The sequence below is a fragment of the Synchiropus splendidus genome, chromosome 19 (assembly GCF_027744825.2).
Source record: "Synchiropus splendidus isolate RoL2022-P1 chromosome 19, RoL_Sspl_1.0, whole genome shotgun sequence".
Lineage (NCBI taxonomy): Eukaryota > Metazoa > Chordata > Actinopteri > Syngnathiformes > Callionymidae > Synchiropus > Synchiropus splendidus.
Genome location: NC_071352.1, coordinates 11577622 through 11593500, shown reverse-complemented (window position 1 = coordinate 11593500; position 15879 = coordinate 11577622). Strand labels below are relative to the sequence as shown.

The 15879-nt window shown below is 45.2% G+C and overlaps 1 protein-coding gene across 1 annotated transcript; it reads right to left on the bottom strand.

Moving 5' to 3' along the window:
* Positions 1-519: 519 nt before the first annotated feature.
* Positions 520-10218, bottom strand: stk17al (serine/threonine kinase 17a like). Its single transcript, XM_053852805.1, has 7 exons — positions 9941-10218; positions 7266-7478; positions 4007-4151; positions 3182-3308; positions 3064-3112; positions 2679-2858; positions 520-1810 (listed from the first exon to the last, which is right to left on the bottom strand). Exons 1-7 carry the CDS (start codon positions 10048-10050, stop codon positions 1528-1530), a joined length of 1107 nt encoding a protein of 368 aa, XP_053708780.1. The 5' UTR covers positions 10051-10218; the 3' UTR covers positions 520-1527.
* Between the last annotated feature and the right edge of the window lie 5661 nt (positions 10219-15879).

Below are 15879 nucleotides of genomic sequence, written 5' to 3'. Positions count from 1 at the left end.
AGGGATTTGGATGAAATTTGGATGAACAAATGACTATTTTGGGATTGATCCAGATCAACGTCTGGATGCAGGATTTAAAAGAAATGTCAGTGGGAGACTGTGTTGCGAGTGAAATGAAGCAGCTTGGTGGAGGTTTGTGCTCTCTGAGTGCTTTTCTTTATTGATCTTTTAGTCCCTTTATGTTGTCATGTATAGTGGTGTATCTGCTTTTGTGACTTTATTTGATGCGAAAGCTTATTTTTGGCAACCTTGCAACTTCATGTGCCTTATAGTCAAATATATTTCTTTAAACTAATGCCATGAATTATTTTCCAGCTTCTCATTAAATGCCGATACAAACATTGTGAAAATTAATTTAGATTTAACTAAATATTCATAGGCTATAGGCTCATTTATGACTCCTCATTAGCACAAGAGGAATTTGAATACTAGAATTGTATAAATACAGAATACAGAATGATATAATGAGTTGTGCCTGCGCTCAGCTATGAGTCTAAAACAAACCAGACAGATGCAGAGTTTGATACCAGATGCATTTTCTTTTACTTCATGACATTTTGCAACATATGCCAACAACATTTATTAAATTTTAATAGTTCGTCCACAAGGACAAGTGCAAACCTGCCAGAAATTCATGAGCAGAATAAACAAAACGACACAAACACGAGTACAGGTTATCATAAAAAAGGTACAACAATGCTAACAATTTGAAGTAGAAAACAAAATATCTTACATAATAATCTTAATACTACGTCTTAATATACATTTTACTGCTTTTGAGAACATCCAATTTCTCTAACCAAGAGCTTCTGAATGCAAACTCATGAAACGTTTGTGCCCTGCCACAACAATTTGAGGATGAAACTTACATGCATATTTGCAGTGAAGTACCCACAAAAAAAAAAAAAAGAAAGAAACCGTGCAAGTTGTGCAATAGCCCACAAAAGAACGTCAACATTTAAAGTGAGAAATGTATGTGAGGTTGACAAAGTGGCACTTGGTGGAAGACATTTGTTGTGCTGGTCAGGACTTTGGTTTCTTACCATCAAAATAGAATAAAATAAAAGTGCTCGAGATTGTACTTTAGAATGCTACCTTGTCTTCAACTCACTGTGGCTTTTTACCTAAGGGGCTAAAGACGTATATAAATAAACATATTTAAAAAAAAAAAAAACAGTCAAAAATCAGTTCCCATCTTGTCTTTTCGAACCGAAGCCCATAAAGGGTACACTTCACTGCGAGTTAAGGCGATTCCCACCAGAGTGGCACCTCTCCACTCACTCCAGGTAGCTGGTTCTAAAGGCCAGTGGGGTGAAAGCAGACACCAGCGGCCACCTAAAAGACGTCTTCACTTCTCCTTCCTATTCCACGCCAGCTAAAACCAGCACAGATTCAGGCACACAAGACCAAAAGCTCGACCTGCATGACAGCAGTAGAAGCGTACAGCATCATACACAACGTGGTCCTGACTCAGATCAAGTCCAGCCTGCTGGCTGTTGACAGATTCTGTCCACCGTAGAGCCTGACTCAGCAGATCAGCTCCTGCTGAATCTCGGGCAGGGTGGGGAAGGGCGTCTCGCTGAAGGTGAAGGTGTCGCGGCCCGTCTTCAGCTCGCCCTGGCATGGGCACGTGAGATACGACCCGATCAAGTCCACTTCTGGGGAAGGAGCCGGGCTCTCTGGGTCCGACTCTGACTGGCTCATCTCCGGCTCTTCCAGGAGCGAGTCCGACCTGGTGTGGCGCAGCTGCGGGTGCGAGTGCGGGTTCAGCCAGGGGTGGTTGAGACACTCCTCTGCTGTGGCTCGCTTCCTGTATCCACGCAACACAAAACAACAGAGGATGAGAGAAAATTCCTCTGAAGTTTACATAACTTAAGAATTCCCTGGAACGTCCCAAACACTTGACACGTGTCACATTTATGACTTATGATGCTCGGAAAATCACAGTCGTATCTATGATAACAGAAGTGCCGAGGAATACAATAATTCCCTCGGAAATTCGAAATATTTCTAAACAAAACCGAGACATTTTCGAACCCACAGCGTCACACATTAGAAAATTCGGAAAATGACATGGACACTGTTGACAGTGACATCACAGACTGCAGATGACTTCACTCCAACTCTAGCAGGAGTCAAAGTCTGAAGCAGACAAGTTCCCTTCCCACACAATTTGCTAGAATTTATATGCTCTCTTTGATATTTGGCTCGGTAGCTTCAGTTTAACACTGAGGTTGCTGTTGAAAACCGTGAGACTGTGGTCATTGCGAGGTGAGACAAATAAGACCCCTGGGTCACAACAAAAAGGATAATATTTAAAGGCATTAACGCTTGAGACAGGACCATATAATCGCTAATGCAGTGTAAATATTAAAAAAGGCATCATGGAAATACCAATGATTTTATATGGAGTGAGCCAGTAACAATTGTTAGGGCTAAAATAAACGCAACAATAATGGTGATGTGCTTTTTATAGTCACATATAGACTCATGAAGTACAATGGTAGTCGATTCCGCCCAAAAATAAATGGAGGTAATTTGTTTGCTCGCTCCAAATCTTACTGTCACATCAGCAGAACCAATTTCACAACTGCTTTCAAAGGATGTGAGTTTTTCAGTGACTCACATTCGCAACTCCAGGAGAGCTAGAACCACCGAAGCAGATCAAGTTTGCTCACCTGGGATTTTTGACCAACAGCGACTTGATGAAGTCAACAGCCAGGGAAGAGATGCCCTCGAATGTGTCTTCTGAGTACTCCACATTGACCTGGGAGATGTTGAGAAACGTCTCCTGCTTGTCGTCGCCCTGGAACGGAGACTCGCCGGTCAGCATGACGTAGATCAGCACGCCGATGCTCCTGGTGGAGGAAGGAAGTGGTTTGTAACCATCCGAATGGGATCAGACTCATGATCCACCGTGAAAGTGCGCTGGTGACTAAGAGGCCGAGACAAAAAGCCCTTTTGAGCCTGTGCGGTGATGTCAACCGAAGAATGTCGAGGAGTACAGCGCGAGGATAATGGCTTGTGCGTGACATCTGTTAAAACTCAGGTTCGGTCACTCACCACATGTCTGTCGCTGTGCTGATGGGCTCGTAGTTGAGGATTTCTGGCGCTGCAATACAAACGCACCGAGTTAGCTACGATTTGATGCGATGTTATCCAGGAGGCAGCGGCGACTCACCGACATATTCCGGGGTACCCAGGATCTCCCTGACCTCTGTGATGTTGTCCATGCGTCGGGACAAGCCAAAGTCCACGATACGAATGTCACCCAGAGGTCTGGCGCTGGTCAGCAAGATGTTCTGTGGCTGGACAGGACACACAAAGATTAGACAAAAGGTACATTACATCATGAAGCGGCTCATTGGCAGGAGATGTAAAAGCCTCTCTCCTGAGCTCAGATCATCCGCTAATCCCGTCAGAGGCTGGTAACAGGGACGACTTGCCTGCCAGCGACTTGGATGTCTTCACTCTGTGTAATGCTCAAGTCTTATCTGGAGCTGTGTTTCATTCAAATAATCACCAGAGGATGAAGAATTTTGAGTCATAAGTGGCCCATTTTTTTTAAGTAAAACACATGTTCGACTGAAACATTTAAGTTGCTTTTAAAGCCACATTTCATAACCCACATAAGTGAGAAAATACCTCAGCAAAGTGTCACATTAAGCGACTGTTTGACCTGCTCTGTAAATAGATTACTTCATCGGCTCTTCACGCTTCAGTCGTGGCCTTTCCGTTCTCAAAATGCTCCTATTTCACCTTCAGAGGGAAACCTAATACTAATGGCGTGTGAGGTTGATGAAAACGTAGGAAAACCCCACAGCAACACCGACTTTGTTACCACAGAGACCATTTAAGAAAACATAATAGTCGAGTCCGGTTCCCAGTGGGAACTGGGTTGTGATGCTCTGGAAGCAGTTGCATAACAGAAACAATATCCCTCTTAGTCTGACACTGGAGGGAATGTCCTGTCCCATATCGGCAGAGGATCTCCACGTCGACTTACTTTCAGATCCAGATGCACCACGTTGTTCCGGTGCAGGAAGGCCACGCCGTCCAGGATCTGCCTCGCCAGCCGGATCACGTCCTTCTCCGTGAACGCCTCGTCGTTGTCGGCCACGCACTGGTTGAAGATTTCTCCACCGGCGGCGCTGGGAAAAAAACAAGTGCACAAACTATTAAAATACACTGACACAAAACTACCTTTCAAGTTTCATTGTCCTGAATTGGAGCGTAAACAAAGTGTTTTTCGGAGGGGGCGAGATGGTAGCAAGACCAGATGGCGACGCCTGATATTTTGCTTTGAAACCCAGTAGTGTTGATTCCTGCCTGTTCTTGTTATTGCTTGTGCAACAAAGTGAAGCGGAGAGCTTGGGGATTTATGTTCGACGCTTCATCACACGGATCACGCCTGGAGCTGACGGTTCACCCAAAAAATGTAAAACACATGTTAGCGGGGGGGGATTTCGCTGGCGTACACGCTGGCCTGCGTTTCAGCAGACGACCCCAAAGCATGTCCCTGTTACATAAGCGGCTCACCCCAACGCCGCTGACCCTCAGAACGCCGTTGACGATCCTCAGCTGTGGAAATAGAGCGTGTGTTTGGTTTGATTTTGGAGGATTTCCGCCGTTGCGCGATATCATCTTGTTTTGCCGCCACCTTGTCTTTTTCTAGGGGAAAACGTCGTCGAGTTTACGTGAAAACTAAAACAAGAAAACGTGTGTTTATGGATTTCAAGTGAGGTTTTACGTTTGTTTTATTTTGGGTGGAAATAAAAGGCATACGCCACCAATTGTAGCCAGGTGAGTTCCATTTGTGCACCAAGGCATTTTTATAGCATGAACCCCACACGTGACCAGTTACACAATAAATGCATTTTTTAAAAGACGGGTCATTCTGGGACTCCAAAATGAGCTCAAGTTAACTCAACCCCATACTTCAAACCTAAAGTGACAGGGGTCACACAGACACTTCCTCTTTCTTCAGATAGATTAGATAAGCATGATGGAAGTTCCTCACAGCGCAGACTTGGCCCCAAGGGTTGCATCCAGTTATGGAGCTCCTACACAAACTGTTAGTGAATATAAGGGCTGGTCATGTTTCCTCCCAGCTGCACCAACCATACCTAAGGTTGACTCACCCCAGACTCCTATGAAGAGACAAGAATCAGACAATTTTTGGGTGTCAAAAGAAAGAGATTGAGCCCCAGGGGATCCTGGTTACTATAGTTATCTTGTAAATTATTTCCTGAAACTGAGAGTGATACAGTATGTTCATGTGAAGGTAATGAGTAACCAGTGCTGCAGCTTCTTCAGTCAAGTGTTTGGATGTGCTCCAGTGTGCATGATGAAAACACAAAAGCAGGTAACCACCCAAACCCCTGTTAAAAAAAAAAAAAAGAAAAACTCACTGTCCTTTGAAGTTCTCATGACTAACATCTTATTTCCGGAAATTATCTTAGAGTTGAAATGAGCAGCTTCAGTCGCGCCATCGCGTTGTCAGTCAAGAGCCCTGAGGATTTAACATCCTCATAAAGAGCATCTTGTTTAAGTTCCGCACACCTTCTGGCCAAGCGAGCACTTAAGAATGATCTGATACTTCCCAGAAGTCCAAATATTTTCCTCATTCCCCGCGTCCTTCCCAGTGTGAAGGCAGACGTCCTCCCTTTCTCCCCCAACCATTCACTTAAACTAGCTTGAGCGATGCCACAGAAGGGCTTCAGGTTTCCAGCTCTCAAAAGCCGAAAGACATGGCAAGTTTGCAATGCAACCTCAGCAGAGAGTGCAGGTGGAACCTTCATTACAGCTGCAGCCAAATCACGTTTTACCACAATAGGCTTTGTAGTAGCCCAAATTCTTGTAGAGTATTACAGGCTCAGCTTGTTTACAAGTGTATATTTTGTCAAAGCTGTTCTTGGCCAACCACAATTGGACACATTTATCAGCACACGGTCACTGTTTTAACCGAAATCCGTCTGTTGGCGAAGGTTCCTAGACACATGCTTAAAAGCAGTGAGGTCATTCACAAAAAAAAAAAAAAAAAATGTCATCATGGAAATGGTCCGTACAGAGTGGAAATGAATGTCGCATGTATGCAGATGAGGATATTTTTACTACTGTAATAGTAAATTAAACTAGAGCTGCTAGCTCGACTTCTGTTGACTACTTTACATAGAAAACATCAAAGGACACTTGCTATTCACATTTCCAACAATGAAAATAAAGTTTCAAAGCAACATCTGAGGTGTTTATCAACAGACAGGATGTGTCAAAATGCGCTTCTTTTGGTCGCAATTCCTGAGAACTTGCAGGCAGAAACGCATGTCGTGTCGCAGACATTGCCACGGATGTGGTTGAGGTCACATAGGAGTGTGCATGAGCCGTAGCGGTGCGGTACTTCTGAAGCACTTTTGCTGCACTTGCTGAAACCCACAGGAAGAAAAACAACTCGCGTTGCACACGGAATAAAATCTTAACATCTGACTTTGTCTTGTTTGAAGAAACTTCTCAAGTGTTGGTAGCAGTCAAGTGGCACCTTACATAAGAAAGGCAGTTTTCCAGGGCTTTGTGGCCCCCTACCATGTTTTCTCTGCGGGCAACTAGGGTGCTACTTCCCCTTTCACACTTCAGAGGTCAGCACTCCATCCATGCCACCCAGCTTGTCTGAGCAATGGACAGTTTAGCCGCAAAACTAGTGCATAAGTAGCGACTATCCTGTCTGTATAATGAATCCACGTGCCGCCTTGCTGCATCGGCACCTTGCTCCGCTCAGCTGCTCCCCTGCAGACTTGCAACAAGCGCGGTCTCACGGCACTACTCTGACCATTTAAAGAAACTTTCTCACCATGTGAAAAAAGGAACTGCTCAATTCTGGTAACTAAAAAAAAAGCCTCCTAGTCAGAGGTGAGAGATTTGAGCGCGACTTGCAGCTCACACCACACGTCTTTGTGGCCAAACTGTAACAGCTTTTGTCATGCAAAAACGCCGGATGCAGCCAGATCTCTATCACTTGCAAAAGTGCTCCTAATTGAGGGGATTTCTTGGCCAAGTAGATGAGGTCGCCTCACATTCCCCCGAAGCTCTGCATGAAATTATCACCTCTGGAAAGTGATGATGAATGACTTTCCACCTCCTTTCAAACTGAATATTCCTCCCAATTTTCCAGGCGAGGCGACCGGCAAGGAACGTTTATATTCAAACACTCCGAAGGACACTTTTTATTTTCTTAAAATTTGTGATTTTTTTTAACTATAAAGTGACCTTACCATTCTAGGACCAGTATGATTTCAGTGTTGGTTTCGTAGACCTCATGTAGAGCCACCACATACGGGTTCGCCTTGGCCGACTCCAGCACAGCGATCTCGTTCAAGATGTCCATGCGGCAGTCCTCGCCCTTCCGACGCTTTCTCAAAAACTTGGCAGCGTACTGCTTCCCCGTAGACTTCTCGATGCACTTCTTTACCACCGCAAACTTTCCCCTGGGAAAAGAAAAAAAATTCAATAAATAAACAGAGAGACACGTTTTGTGGCTGTTCCAAACCTATCTGGTCAGGGACAGTTCTGTTCCACGTCCAAGCCGGCGACAACGCAAATGGTTTGAATCGGTTTCATATAAAAACAGCACGAGAAAGGAGCTAAAATTACGAGACTGACCAGAGAAACTAGAGCCGCACTGAAGCCTAGATTATAGTGTTTGTGGGAAACAGAATATTTTCAGTGATAATGAAGCCACTGAAGACTGAATAGTGGACAGCGTAGTATTCATGAGGTGAAGAGTAGCTTCAGCTTATTCAAGCTCAACATTTTTGATCCTTTAATTCCTGCCTTTCCCTCACTGTAGTTCAGGAGGGAGAACACAAGAGTTGCTGAGCGTGATGCACAGATTCAATTGTGCTGAAGCAGCAATTTTCCAGTTTGAATTTGGGAGGGTCTGACAAGTGTCTGATAGGGCAGACAGTTAAGTAGGAAGTGCCCTGATAAAGCCACTTATTACAATGGTTGACAGCTGAAGACATTTGTATCACTGGGAAAACATGGGGACAAGATAAGTCTGTCAGTAGAAATTTGGGAGTGGCACGGATGGATCCATCAGAGGTGATAATAAAGTCCCAGGGTGTGGCCAGGACGTCCAAACGTGTGTAGAAGTGCCACTCCGGCTGATAATGAAGCCTTGTCTGTTTCCTCCGGCACAGCTGACGGGGTTAAATGCAATTGTATTGACGCCTCCACCCAGACTAGATCCTGCTTCTGCTCTGACAGTTGTACAAAAGCTGACCAGTTGGACCACCCACCTGACCCACGGCTGGGTCGTCTAGGCACTGAGGGGTCACCGCGGTGCTACAGCCACAGTGGAGCCTTCGCAGCACGCCAATTCCTCCGAGCAGGGAGCGACCCTGTCACGCTCTATGATGCTAAAATACCGACAGCTTAGGAAAACTTCAACGCGGGACTTGCAACTGACTCTGAATGAAGGCGGCAAGTCCGGCGGGGAGCCGCTCCGTTTCCCACACAGCATTACTCCCAGTTCACTGGCAACTTTTCTGGCCGGAGCTTGAATCCGTTTTGGCGACAAGCCCCGACGCAGCGAGCCCGACTCCGTGTCTTGGGTTAAAGAAAGTTTGACGGCGCATTGTAAAGGATGAATAGGCACAAACTCCTCAGAGGCTTTTCATCCTTAATTAGCGGGGTTCAGCGCCGTGGGCTGGGAACTACACGTGAACTGAAAGGGAACCATGGCTGGAGACAGAAAGGAGTCTTTTTAGAGGCTGCCGATGGGTCAGAGGTCATCCAACGCGGACGTCTGCACACAGGGATGTTTGGCAGATGCACAACTCATGGTGGCGACTTGACACCTTCTGCAGAGACTTTATTTGCCGAGTGTCACTCCATCATCGCCCTCACCCGTCTCCATCCTCCCACTGGTTGGATTATTTCACACATAGTAATAAAAGAGGGCAAATATTCAGCTGCCACATACCAAGTATGAATCAGATCTCCGGGCACACAGCCGCACACATACCCGTGGGATGTTTTCGATAAAGCGGGCGGCCGGGTTCCGGGTTGTTTTGGGTCACAAAGACATGGGAAGAGTAGAGACTGGTGTTTAGAGGCTGCAACGTTGTGTTGCTCTCAGCCTGCGCCCCTGCTGGTTCTGGCTGCTGTCCCAGTAAATCCCAGCGTGGCTGAAGTAAAATTCACTACCAGGCAAAATCAGTTCGGATGTTTGAAGCCAAGCCGAGTTAAGCGACAAATGCTACGTTGGCAAGCTGCAGATGCAGCTGTCTCACCAGGGAAACGTGTCATTCCTTTCATTCAGAATTTACATCATAGGGTCACATCAATTCACTTTTTTTTGTTGTTAAAAAATCCACCAGAATAAAGAAACAGGGTTCCGAATCACCTGAGTTGTTAAGTTGCGGTCAAAATAACTACTTTAAACTGCCACAGAAAACCAAAATACATGCTTATATTTGAAGGAGATCTACATAATATTAAGTCGAAATTATGGTCCAACATATTTCATTGGTAGAAGAAATGCACTGACTAAATTATTACTTACTATATTTACATATCCTATACCAACCACAAGTACTTTTTTTTTTTTTAACAATGGCAGGATTCTTGAATGAAATTCTCTGTTCCAACAACCGACACACAACCCAGTGACTTCCACACCACATCACTAATCCACACAACACAAAGTTCAGCCAAGAAGCGCACAAAAGCTCATTACAATTACGCATTCTCCACGGTGCGAGGCTCCATCATCAGCTTTTCCTTCAGTCGGAATGTGAGATTTGGAAGCGTAAATCCTCACGCTTCCCACTAACACGTGCGGGGGGAGTAACTCTTAACTCGATCAGCGGATTAACCCGAAGCCCATGGAGCCAATTCCAGCACAAAATAAGAAGACAGCGACTGGAGATGAGAGGGGACTTACCTGCCGAGCTCTTTACCGACCAGCTCGTAGTGGGCAGTGAAGGGCTCGCATCGGATCCTGGTCAGGATTTTACTCAACATCCCACTTTTGCTCATCGTTGAGTTTGGCATCGGAGTTCAAATACAACGATTCTGTCACCTCGATTTAAAAAAAAAAATAGATCAAGTGAAGGCTCTCATTCTAGTAAAGGTTGACGCGGAGCAGACTGCGTGAAAACACCGGTGAATAATCCAGGGAGCGGAAGACGCGCAGCACCACACGAGCGCTCAATTGGTTGAAGTGCTTCCACTCACTCCTGACAATAAACGCTGCCTCCTCGCCACGCCCCGCTAGCGACGACACACGTAACCAGCCAATAAGCGTTAGTGTTCACTCAAAAGTGGGCGTGGTCCGTTAAGTACGAAAACGCTTCCGCGTTCAGGTGAACATGTTTGTTTGGTATTTAAAAGAAAACGTTTGCTATTTAGAACATTTCAGTGCGGTTCTTTTCAGTTACTTCTATGGTATAACTACAGAAATCATTCATCTTAGTTATACGTACTTTTCATGACTATCTTTTTAGAACCACAATTTAGAATATATTTTTTTGCTTAAAGAGATAAATTTAATGTATATCTCAAGAACGAAATAGAGACACTGAATAACTAATAATTTGCATGGGACCTAAAGAAAACTTGAGTTAAGGAAATGTGTTCAATGAAATCACATGAATACATAATTCTATTTAACTTTCTTCAGCATTTAGTACAATACAGTTTTACTTTATTTTATTTTACCTTTGCCTTCACCTTCTTCTGCCGCTTATCCGGGGTCGGGTCGCGGAGGCAGCATTCGGAGCAAGGAAGCCCAAACTTCCCGAACTGCACAAACCTCCTCCAGTTCTTCCCGGGGGATCCCGAGGCGTTCCCAGGCCAGACCGGAGACATCATCTCTCCAGCGAGTCCTGGGTCTTCCCCGGGGTCTCTTCCCGGTAGGACATGCCCGGAACACCTCCCCAGATGCCCGAGCCTCCTCAGCTGGTTCCTCTGGATGTGGCTCCACCCCGAGCTCCTCCTGGATGACCGAACTCCTCACCCTATCTCTAAGGGTGCGCCCAGCCACCCTGCGGAGGAAACTCATCTCAGCCGCTTGTATCCGCGATCTCATCCTTTCGGTCATGACCCAAAGCTCGTGACCATAGATGAGGGTGGGAACGTAGATCGATCGGTAAATCCAGAGCTTTGTCTTGTGACTCAGCTCCCTCTTCACCACGACGGTCCGATACAGCGACCGCATCACTGCTGCCGCTGCATCAACCCGTCTATCAATCTCACGCTCCCCTTTCCCTCGAGATACTTCAACTCCACCACTTGGGGCAAGGAGAGAGCAAACCACCTTATTCTAGTCGAGAACCATGGCCTCAGACTTTTATTTTATTTGTATTGAATTAAATGGAATGAACTGTAGCTCAGTAGTCCATACTACAAATGTTCCCACTGTTCATACCATGATGTCTCAAATTCATCTAGTTCACCGTAATAAGGATTGAGTTACACATTACTGAAACTAATGGAAGACGTACTGTGGAGTCATACTAATATTGTTTGCTTTCAAATGTATGTAGATCATTCTTAAAATACAATGACGTTGTCACTCACCAGGCTCAGCACTTAGCATTCAAGGTGTGTTTGATGTTATCACTGGTATGTGCTGCGGCTGCACGGCTCAGCTCTGCAGGTGATACTTGACTTTTTCTCACACAATCTTGAATGTGGAGTTTCCCCTCAGGCCTTGAGGAGCGTCTAAGGCTCTAGTTTTTCTAAGCAGTCCTGTGGGAGAGTCGAGGCTGCCTGTCATTAAGGAGGAATTCAAGGCATCCCAGGAAACAACTCATCATGTCGCGTTGAGCACCATGTGCTGGAACAGATTGGTGATATGGATCTGAAAACATCTTCATGCTCGGTAATGTGTTTTATATAGAAAGGTGATTGAATTGAGGCAGAGCTGTGAGGGGCCAAAGCCTCTTGGTATTTATGGCAGATGTGACAATGACCTGGACCATGGGAAATGTGTCACCTTAACTCAAGGGACTTTCTGATCCTTAAACTGAAGCTGTTTGAATGACCACGACCTGGAGTGACCCTGGGCATAAAACACACACACACACATAAATCTTCCCTAGCAGAGAGTCAATACACTTCTGTGTGAGTTCCTGACATTTTGTACAGACTTAAAATGCAGGAGGGGCTTGTATTATGGAATTTATAATATATAATATACTCAATAGAAATGGTGGTTTGGCACTTCTGTACCATCAATTATTACAAAAAAATAAATAAGACCTTTAAAAAAAAGACCTCAAGTCTTTGGGCCTGTAGTTATTCAATGTAATAACTTGCCACCGCTCATGTTTAACAACTGGGTGAGCCAGCATGGTTGCCTTTTGGCAAGTGAAGACAGACGTCTGACATTCAGGCACATATCTGAAGAGATCTGAACCAACATCATGCATGCAAATAGTGCTGTCTCTGCTGACTGATTTGCAGTTCATATAGTTTTCTGAATTTCAAATGTCATATTGCTGATGGATTCAACATTTTTAGGTTCATTTCAGCGACATATTTGAACTTTTGAAAGTGTAGTCAGTGCAAGCCTTGAGCCACATCCGGGCTGTCCTCCAGCTATATGTGGCAGATGACATCATTTTGTAACGTCTGTTGCCGGAAAAACAACTCTCCCACATCTCATGATACGCAGGGACAGTTGTACCAGTCATGACAGTATAATAAGAACCAAATTATATCTTGTTTGGTGATGTAGAATTGGCATTTGAAAAAAGGTTTGCACTTGTTTAGCCTTCACGTAAACTTGCCGGATGACCTTATTCTGGACTGTGAAAGGAATAGAAAACACTCTGCCAAGCAGCTTCAGTCCACCCCAACACAATCTCCCAAAGTTCACATATTTCCTGAAAGTTTCACCTAAACCAGTCCTTAACTTTCTTCGTTATTTTGAGAAAATTCTGATGAATATGGTGCCTTTGAAATTGAACTGTCACCTACTTCACACCCACAGGAACCCATTTGTCAACAACGTTAAAGTTAAGTCTCCTTGATTTTTTTTTAAATTTAAAAAGGTAAAATTGTGAATTGCTTGTCGGCTTCTAAATGTGTCCGGACATGTTGGGACATGATTGCGTTCTTTTAATCCACATCGGTTTTGTCCGCTGAATAAGAGGCGACTTGTTGAAACGGTGGCACGATTACACTTAAGAAGGGAGAGCTGGTCTTCTGTCCTCTATAATTTACGTTCTTGAATGGCTGTTCGGAGAGTTGTGAGGCCTCCAGAGTGATATAAAAAAAGGCTCTTTGGCCTAAAACAGAGTGAGCGGTAGATCACATGCCCCACATAGCTGCTATCAAACACACAGAGGAGGACTGTCTTATGGTGCCATGCGAGCGCCAGTTCTGTTGCCACAACTAACGTACAAGGCGCCATTGAGAGTGGACATTCCACAAGCTCCGCCGAGCCATTAGTGTTTATAGACAAGGTTACATAAGCTTAAATTGTTACCTGGATGTCCTAGCGGGGCCCACTCTGCAGGCTCTTGACCCCCTTTTTTCGCTGCCAGCCTGCCTATTAAACATGGGGTCACAGGTCAGTAGGAGCCACGTCAGCGACAACTGTCCGGCCCCTGAGGACTAATGAAAACACGCACTAGTGAATTAGCTTGCCAGCCCGAAGTTCAGCGAGCATAAATATGAGAAGTCCGGCGGTGACCTCAACAGCGACTTTTGAGCAACCCGTAGGAGCGGGACTTCTTGTTCCAAAAACACGTCGGAATGATGTATGTACGGTCATTAAAACAAGGATGTGATCCGGTTTTATATGTTGCCCTCCGGGGGCGACATTTGATCCTCATAAAAGATGGGTTGGTACCCCTGGAAGAGTCAAACCAAATCTGAACACTGGTGCTTCAAAAAGGGTCATGTATTCTTCCAAAAACAAATCACCAGTCCCATCATCATTCTCTTTCATCAGAATTATTATCATGTATGTGAAAGATGTGTGATGTTTTCGCTGGGAAGATAGCACAACAACACAGCTAGAGGATGCAAGACTACCTGAAAATGGGTTTAAAAGCACGACAACGCATTGGATGTTAATATCCTCAAAGGTGTGACTACAATATTAAAGCCTTAAAACTTCATTTTACATACATTTCTCGATGATGGCAGCCGATAGTGTCTATAATCTTAATGTACTCCAGGCCACGAGGCGCGGAGTTTAAGACACCATCATGGCGTAACTGTACACCATTAAGTTCCCCCTGACACCCGAGGTTAACGTGCCAGAGAGACAGACGCTCTTTTGTCCGCCGTTTCAAAGATGTCCTTTCTCCCTGCTTGTTTCTGTCGCCCATGGGTAGGTGTTAAAAAAGAAGAGGTGGAGGGGGAGGGCCATTATGTAAGTGCCGTTCATCCGGTGACTCTGTAACACGGTGCTGTAAAAAAAATTCTGCTGCTTTTCCTTTTGGAGTGTCCAGATCTGCGATAACAGTCCTCGACTTTACGATTCTGTTTGGAGGACCTTGGTGACCCGCGTACACCCTGCATAACGCAGAGGTGCTATAGCGGGGGTGCGGTGTAACAGGCAGAAAATGTTTGTCAGAGAGAGGAAATTAGCGTGTGTCCTTCCGTGTTTTGGACATTAACTATAGGTTGTAGCCTTGTCGACAACACGTCATCTTTAAAATTGTATTCCTGCAGAAGGATAATTGCTGGCTGTGTGAGCTCTCTGTTTATGCTTCTGAGTAATAAACTATTGTTTATGCAGCCGGGGGATTGTATGTAATGGGTAGGTGCAGACTCAGAGAACCTGCATCCCGCTTCAGTTGATTCTGCCATGTGTTTACATGGTAGCCGGTCATTTGCTTCCAGAGATGAGGTGCGTTGTAAAATCTGGAGTGATTTACATGATGTCATTCCTTCATCTTCTCTATAAATCATCCCTCAGAGGTGCAGTGGCGGAGAGTCCGGGTCACACACTGGTGTGATCTCCCGTCCTTTGGTGATGACCTCGGCGTGAAGCAGTCTGAAAAGGAGCCGCAAAGGTCTCACACCTCGTAAAATGAAACAGCCCAGAAGCTCACACAGCGGCAGCAGCACCACCCACCACCTCACTCCGTCTCACTGCTGCGGTTGACAAAAAGGACAAATCTCCTCTGTCGCCCGGTGTTCAGGATCACGAGGGGCCCAAACAGTGGCGCTGAAGTTATCCTCCTCCAGACTGCGGGATGACGTACAGCGCTGACGCTTGAGCGGTATTAAAAGACTTCTTAATCCCTTTGGCAACAGTGAAAAAGTGCGGGGAGAAAATATCAGAATGGGCTGAGGATTACTGTGCCTTGTAAAAGATAGTAAACATGTTGTGGAGGGTGTGTGGTCCAAGTGACAGCAACTGTTAATGGAGTTGGTTTTATCCGCTGGGATTTGAACCCATAACGTCCTACTTCATGTTCCTTTTTGTTGTCCAGGAAACTATCTAGCGAAGCATTTGCTTTTTGAAATGCAGATTCCTGATCAGTCCCTCACTGACTGACACTGTGATTTTGTCTACTGTTCTGGCTCAGAGAAAGAAAGACTTTTCCTTGAACAGCTTGAACTACACTGAGGCCAGTCGCCAGCCAGAGCAGAGGCCGCAAGGATGTTGGCGCCTGCAACATTTAGAGCAAGTTATTGTTGGTTTTAGAATGCATCGTCCCAGTCTGGACGGAGGTCATGGTCCACCGTCACATGGCATGGATCATTATTTGGTTTGCCTCAGATCCGGTGTGTCTTTGTGAGGACCAGTGTGATTTTTTTAACCAACAGAATGAGGGCATTTTTGGGAAGTGAAGACGCTCAATTGTGAGATTTAAAATTTCATAAAAAGTAGTACTTTCAGATGGTTAAAAGTCA

What these genes read in the sequence shown, in the direction of transcription:
- stk17al (XM_053852805.1), bottom strand. Translation starts at nt 10,050, where the DNA reads ATGCCAAACTCAACGATGAGCAAAAGTGGGATGTTGAGTAAAATCCTG. An exon ending in AGCACAGCGACAGACATGTG is followed by an intron (nt 2,859 to 3,063) that starts GTGAGTGACCGA and finishes TTCCTCCACCAG; the next exon opens with GAGCATCGGCGTGCTGATCT. An exon ending in CTGTTGGTCAAAAATCCCAG is followed by an intron (nt 1,811 to 2,678) that starts GTGAGCAAACTT and finishes GCGTGGATACAG; the next exon opens with GAAGCGAGCCACAGCAGAGG.